General features: G+C 41.2%; 1 protein-coding gene across 1 annotated transcript in view; it reads left to right on the top strand.

Annotated features, from left to right (window-relative positions):
- Positions 1 to 507: 507 nt before the first annotated feature.
- Positions 508 to 7,862, top strand: part of GAP43 (growth associated protein 43) — a 99,891-nt gene continuing 92,536 nt past the window's right edge. The window contains exon 1 of the mRNA XM_032299007.1: positions 508 to 942. Coding sequence (XP_032154898.1) covers positions 913 to 942 — 30 coding nt within the window. The 5' untranslated portion in view covers positions 508 to 912. The remainder of the gene's footprint in view (positions 943 to 7,862) is intronic.

The raw sequence follows: 7,862 nt of genomic DNA, 5'->3' as shown, positions 1-7,862 counted from the left end.
GTTTTCCCAGGATATTGGAACATACATAAAATATGCTTGTGCATATCTCAGCATTGTGTGTATTTATTTTAGGTTATATGTATACTGAGAATATATAAACAGTGTATGATAGTTAAATGTTATTTCATTTTTTGAGGGAAATTAACCTCCACAATTATTAACTATGCATAAAATGTAATGGCAGATATGACTTATATTGCATAGGACTGACTACAATTCCTCTTTAGAAATAGCTGTTCTTTGCTTTTATAATACTGGGAAAAGAGGAAAAGAGTTCGTACAGAAATAGAAGGATTCCTCAAGCCCCTCTTCCCTAAAATATGCTCTATCATATCTCCTGGATTGACTGGAATATGCTTCTCTGCCCCCACCCCATTACCCTCTCAATGCAGTGGAAAAGTCGGTGGGTAATTGGGTCCAGATTGGAGGTGTTTAAATATTCATGAGGCTGGCAGGGGACTGGGAGGGGGTGACTGTCTAGAATGGGGGTAGGGGCTAGGGGAAGTGATTAGTCACTGAAAGCTAGCGAACAATTCCGAGAAAGAGACGGAGAGGGGGAAGAAAAAGACTGATAGATAGATATTGGGGGAAGGGAGAAAAAAGGAGGAGAGGGAAGAGGAGAGAGGCAGCGGAGAGACAGCACGGGAGAGAGAGAGAGACAGAGAGAGAGAGAGAGAGAGCGCTAGAGAGAGGGAGCGAGCATGTGCGTTGAGCAATAGCTGTGGACCTTACAGTTGCTGCTAACTGCCCTGGTGTGTGTGAGGGAGAGAGAGGGAGGGAGAGAGAGAGAGAGCGCGCTAGCGCGAGAGAGCGAGTGAGCAAGCGAGCAGAAAAGAGGTGGAGAGGGGGGGAATAAGAAAGAGAGAGAAGGAAAGGAGAGAAGGCAGGAAGAAGGCAAGGGACGAAACAACCATGCTGTGCTGTATGAGAAGAACCAAACAGGTAGAGCTAAAGATTTTTACTTCTTGCTGTTGTGAAATAACCAGAGTACAGTATTTCCCTGTAAAGGCAAACAGTTTTTTTTTTTTACTGCTTCTGCTCTGACCATGGTGCTCGTGCTTCCTTAGCATATGGTAACTGATGGTTGCATCCCAGCTTTTATTCTTTTCTGTCTTTCATGCTCTGGTTTTGGAATGCCACTACTAATTAGGGTGAGGGTAGAAAAATTATGCCTATTTGGTTATATATATATATTGCTTATTAGTGAATGCTCAGCATTTGAGGTCTATGGTCTTGAGGGTGTGGACATAGAAAGGGGTGTGGGGAAGATGATGTGAGCTCTACCTACAAGATGGGGAGGCAATTCTTTATATTATTTGCAAAAAGCGAGGTTGAGAAAATAATATTGAGAACTGAGTATTGCCTCTCTGACATACAATTTTCTCACATGTGCTGCGGAAGATGCCTCATTTTGTACATGCATGAGCTTCGAAGGGGCGCAGGTATTTATGGAAAAACGTGCAGGTTTTATTTATTTATTTATTTTTCAATGAATGAATGAAACTGTGATTTGATAGATTTTTTTGAAGAGAACCTAAGACAACTAGGGCTGCGGGTGGGGTGAGGTGGAAAAATTGGCCATGTAGAAGGGGAAAATCCCCTTCCTAAGATCAGCAGCCGATTGTGCACCAGCTGGTCGGAGGAGAGGGTGGACCACGCCCCTAGGAGCTCCGTTGGGATGGGAAAGACAGCCTGGTATTACCTGTTGGAAACAGGTCTTTTCTCCTCTCCCCTTCCCTTGCTTCTTTCCTGGGATTGTCAGTGACCAGAGAAGGGCTAACATCCTGGATAATAAGTATGGTGACTCATTTTCATTAAGAAGAGGGACACATCCAAGATTGGCAAGAATCAGAGCCCCTCCTTCCCTCCCCCACTGCCCAGGTTTTACAGCCATTTCCAATTGCTCGCTTATTTCTTCAAAGACATTTTAGAAACTTGATTGGGGTGAGAGTGGGAAGGAATGACGAGTGTGGTATTCCGCAGCAACCAACCATGCCATGACAGTCTCCAAAAGAAGCTTTCAAACATTTGTTGGAATGCATTTGAGTGATTTTGGCGAAGGTTAAGGAGAAAAATGGGTGTGGGATATGGGTGAGTGTGTGCGTGTGCGTGCCTGTAGCGGGGGTGGGGGTGTGGTGGGGGCAGTCTTGGTCAAAGAAGCCCTTTGCAGACTGATTGCTTTAGGGGTGGGGTGCAAGAGATAGAATTTGGGTATTATTTCCAGTGCAGGTATTGGAAATTGGACAATTTGTAATACACTCCCTGAATCCGAATGGGGTGGAAGAGAGTGGAGAAGAAGCAGCCTGCCAGCTTAGCACGTTTAGCCAGCGCCCTGGAAGGAAGGGTGGGGAGTGAGGATGAAGGAGAAGGAACAGGAAGGGGAAGGGAGACAGAAGCAGAATGTAAGAACAGTGGGTGTAGAGGTTTGGCATGCATAAATAAATAAGGTAGCAGCCATCCTGGATTGTATGGGGCTATTTGGGGAAAAGTCGGATAGTGGGGGATTGTGAGGAGGGGGTGTTTGCAGCATCTCCTGAAACTGCCTTATGGTTACAGAGATGGATGCTTCCACTGGCTCGGTTTTTCAAACCAAGGCATTTTCTCTCCTTGTCCTCCTTCATTTTAATATATAAATGTAATAAATACAGGTGTCTGGGTTAAGAACACTGTCAAAGAAAAGTCCTGAGGTTACTTCGCTGGTGAGCTGGGGAAATAAAATTTAGGAAGGTGGAGCACTAAGTAAGCCAAAGCTATTCACTTAAAAAGCTTTAATTTTGGAAAGAAAAATATTCAGGTTTATAACTTGTTCCCACCCTGTATGTACACAGACAAATATACATACATCTCCTTTAATAAAGGAAACCATATATGATTTTTAGAAAGGGAATTAGGGCTAAAGGAATTCCCTCCCCAAAATGAAGACAGCTGCCTTCCCTGGGGTTCTATCTCACCAGCCACCCCAAGCATTCACTCTGATGTGCAAAGCAATGAAGCTGAAATTGTGTGTTTAGAGTTGTAGAAATTCACATGTAAATGTGTACAGCATCCACATACTTCATATGCTACAGTTGCATGTGTAAGAGTGGTTTCCACATGCTTCCCTGTGTTTTAGCATCATTTGTATTCAAAAGAGAAAACGAAAGGTATAGAAATTGTCCTTATTTTGCTCATGCATTTCATAATGTGTACTCCCATGTGAAATGATCATGTTTCTTATATACCACTGTCGTGTATCATTCACATTAGCCAATATTTAGGATACCATTCAATCAGACTAAAGGAAATGGTGTATTCAGGGCGTGGGCTCACACTACACTGACTGGCATTTATGTAGCATGAGTACTTAAGTTTCACGCAGGTTTCCTGCTTGTAGATGAAATTCTATATCATTTATGACAAAATCCAGTGGTGTCCAACTTTCTGCTGACATCTATTCATCATCCTAATACTTAACAGGGAGTAAAACAAGGGCAAAAACCTGCAAAGGTCTAAACTCTGCCACACCCATAAAATCCAGCAGAAATGTGGGAGGGGGCTGAAGGGCTTGCACTTCCTTCCTCTTCCACTTGAGCGGCATAAAGAAGCAACCTTGGATTTCTAAGTTGGAATACATTGCCAGTGGATGAGAAAAAAAGCATAAATGATCTGTATTAGCCATTAGTTACCACTATAGATTATTATAGCAGGAAGAAGAGAATGAGGGTGGTGTGGAGATGAGAATATGGTAAAGGAGCGGTCAATGGAGGAATAAAATAAAAGAATCCGTAAGATTGTACTGCCTTATGATTTTCAAATATCTTCAGGCTCACTTTCAGTAGCTTAATTGCCATGTGGTTTCCAAATGATTAAAACTTGGCAAGGTATGATCTGTGTCTGCAAAGCAAGAAAACTATGAGGTGTTTCTTTTGTTGAAAAAGAATGACTTTAGTTTGTAATTGAAGTGTAAAGAATTTCGTGCAAGCAAGTAGTCCCTCTACTCCCCAGCCCCCTATTCAAGCCAAAATCAGCTTTTTACCTCATGCAACAAATAAATGTTATCTCTGAGAGTGTGATCTGTGGCTTAGAATTCCGACCTCACTGTGCCTTTTCCTGCAGTGCTGGGAAGGTGTGGAAGGATGCTGCCTTGCTGCTTGGTGCAGGCGATTCTTCCTAGTGATAAATGGGATTCCTCCCAAAGCTCTCTGAGCCACACCCAGTGTCACCCAGGGACTTAGTGAATTAATTAAGCTGAGACATTTTACTTAATATAATTGAAGCTTCTTGTATTTTTTTCAATAGTGTTTTTCACCACAGATTTGCAAATTTAAACAGAAAAAAATACTTGAAGGGCACTTCTTTTTTCTTTTCTTTTCTTTTTTTGCCAAATTATCTGGACTTGCAGAGAACCTTAGAAAATTCATGGTGAGTCTAGAAAGTGTTCATTTCTGGTGACTCTGTAATTCCTTCTAACCCATGCCAGGGCCCATACACCGTGAGCCCTGATTTCTCCTGTTGACAGAGTCTGTGTAACACTCTTCCCCAGCCCGCTCCCTTACCAACCCATGCTGAGGCAACTGGAATAAGAAAATGCAGAGTTAATTTTTTTCTTGCTAAGCTGGCAAAACTACAGAAACCTTCTTTGATGTTTCATGCTAAAGGGCAGTACTCCTGTTCACCAAGAGGGACGGTGGCTTGGGGTCTCCTTTGCTTCTGTCATAGGGAAATTGTCAGTGTTATGCCTGGGGCTGAATTAATCCACAAACTTCAGACTTTTACCTGGCCCCATGAGGAAGGGGACTGAGGTTCTTTCAGGCAAGAATAGAGCATATATATTAACCAATCATATTGATAAAGTAAGACAAGTCTTCCTCTGTTAATAGGCCAAAGAATGCACATAACCAGGTCATCTCAAGAGAAGGTACAGCAGCATTTAACTATTCACTTCCCTATGAGTTTTAATAAATGCATTAGGGCAAGCAAGCAGTGTCTGTTGCAAACTAAAGAAGTGATTTTATGCAGGAATTCTCCCTTTTGAATTTCTGAAGTGTGGTCAGGTGGCTTTTGTACCTTTGTAATTAAATCTTCATAACATTTTCAGAAGTGTGGGGAAGAATACTACACTGTGATCCTTAGTGGAGACCACTTACTGACTGTGATTTTGAATGAATCACATCATGTTGGGCTTCAGTTTCCTTCTGTAGAATGAAGAGTAAAAAGCAACAACCAAACACAAATGAAAAGATCCCACCTTAAGGATTTTTGTAGGGCTTAAACATACTTGATGTGAAAAAAAAAGATCAATACAAGCATATGAAATTTTTTCTCCCCAGGTTTTGCAATGTGAGGCTTGTCTTAGAGCCTCCAGTTTTTCAGGATGATCTAGTGCCTGCTATGTCTACCTTTCCCAGTTAGAGATGAGTTCCTTCTAGTCTTAGTTGAGCCTTCTGCTTGTGCTCTTGTTCCTTCCCTCCCAGAACCCCATTCCCTCATGCCCTTGTCTCTCTTGAGATTTCATCTTCTTGTGCTACACTGGCTCCTCTCCTTATAGCTTATGAATATGCTTTTGCCTCATCTATCTTAAAGGATCCTCTCCTGACTCTGTGTCCCCATCTCTATAGTGCTCTCTCTCACTCTCCCTTTAGAACAGAGTTCCAAGTATTCTCCACACTCACTTTCTCCTCTTCTTCACTCCCCATTCACTATTCTATCTAGTTTAATTTGGCTTTTGTTCTCATAATTTCACTGAAAAACATATTCTGAAAGGGCACCTCAACCAGTGACCCTTCATTTTACATCTTATTTGATGTCTCTTTGGCATCTTGTGTTGTCCAGCCCTCTTCCTGAAACTGTCCCCTTACTGGGCCTGCATGATAGTAACAGCTCTCTTTGTTCTCCCTCTCTGATAAGACCCTGCTCAGTCTCCTTATAAGCTTCCCTTGCTCTCTTCACCCACCCCACAAAATCCATGATAACCTGGATCATGATCATGATTCGTTCCCCTCTTCTCATTTGACTCACTAATCCTAGGTGATCTCCTCATGTCATCCATGTCCAAAGCTTTAGCCACCTGTGTGATTGCCAGATCTGAGGACGAGATGTCTATTTTTAGCTTCTGATCCATAGTTATCTTGGTCTAAATTTATTATACACAAAACCAAACTCAGTGTCTTCTGTTTTGTGTCACACTTGATTTCCTTCACTACACTTATTGCTCTGACACTGTCCATACAGCCTCAGAGCTCTAGGAACCTGAGAGTAATCTTGAGTGTACTTTCTTTCAACTGCCATATCCAGTTTCTAAATCCTTTGATTCTTTTAAAAGTTTGAATAAATGCTCTGCTTTTCTACCCTGTTTACATAAATAACCTGGCTCAGACTTTTCATGACTACTCATCTCTACAAAAGCAATAACTTTCTACATGGAGTTCTACCACCACATTGTTCTTTGGTTTACCTTGCAAATGGCACTGTGTATCTTTACACAATGCAAATTTGGTTGTGTTATTTTCCTTGTTAAAATATAAATGATTCAGCATGACACAATCTAGTTTTGCTTACCTTCCTAGTGCCAAACTCAAAACACCCCACTTTGTTTTTCACCTGATGACGCCATAGCAAGATTTCAGGCCTCGGTGCCTTTGCTTTTACTCTACTCTCTGCCCACATTATACTTGCCTCTCGGCCTGAACTGTTCTCCCATTCCCTGCAAGAGTTAGCTCTTTGAAGCCATTCTTAACCTTCCTAATTAAGTTTTCTTCCACCTTCTTTTGCCCATGCTGTATGTTATACTATCTTTATTATCACTTATTGCACTATTTGACATTCATTTTTTCACATTCTGGTGTCCACACTCTGAGCTGCTTGGGGAAAAGGATGAAAACATAATTCTTGTTTTATCTCTACCATAATACTTGGTACATGAAATAACTGATGTTAACCATGAGTAATCTGTTTGCTAAATAAATATGGAACCAGGTTTATAGTCTTTTCACAAGCTGTAGCATATCTAAATGGATAGAATAACTAGGAGACTTTTCTAAAAATGTGTTGGCATGAAATTTTAAAGTGGAAATGATTATCAGTGATTCTTGTTATTGACTTACAGACATGACAGCCACCAGTTTTTAATAAAAGTGACACAAAATGAACCCATTTATTGACTATATTTCTCTGAACTCCCATAGCTGGTACTATCTCCCCTCTATGTCCTCCTCCTCCAACAGCCAGCATTACAGCCCCACCCTTTCTGGTTACCACAGCCTTGGATCTTCACATGCTCTTCCTTTGAGGCTCCAAGTACTTGAACTCACTGCTTTGCTTCACAACTATTACAGATAGACCATAAATCCATCTGTGTGATCCATGAAATAAATCAACTAACAGCAGCAAGATTATTAAAAAAAAAAAAAATACATGTAGTGCTGGCCTGTGCTTAGGGGTGTGTGCTCAGAAATTAATTTTACCTTCATTTGGATTTCTTTTCTTTCCTCTGAAGTATCCACATAATAATATTTCATAAAGAGAAAGCATGATTGGAGGTACAGGGAGGGTGAATGGTAAGTAGTTCCTCAAATGACTGTTAAATGAATGTTAGTGTCAGATGAATTGGATTTTTCTTAGGTTTAAATAGACTGAAGGGATTTGATTTCCGAAGTATGCCTATTGTGCCCAGCATGGAACAAATTGCAACCACTGTTTTCCATGAAAATACTCTTGCCAGACTCTAAGTAGTGTATTTTGTCTGACTAAATTGGCGTGTCCATGAGAACAGCAGAAAGCCTAAATAATTTATAAGTGAAGTTTGTCTTCAGCTGATAAAGTTCAGTAGTATTTGTCAATTGCCATACCCTCACTCGATGTCTTGCCCACTGTTCCCAATCTCT

This window comes from Sapajus apella, unplaced genomic scaffold (assembly GCF_009761245.1).
Source record: "Sapajus apella isolate SASKATOON/1434 unplaced genomic scaffold, GSC_monkey_1.0 scaffold40, whole genome shotgun sequence".
Taxonomy (NCBI): domain Eukaryota; kingdom Metazoa; phylum Chordata; class Mammalia; order Primates; family Cebidae; genus Sapajus; species Sapajus apella.
Note: the sequence above shows the minus strand (reverse complement) of the source record. Positions and strands in the feature narration are given on the sequence as shown.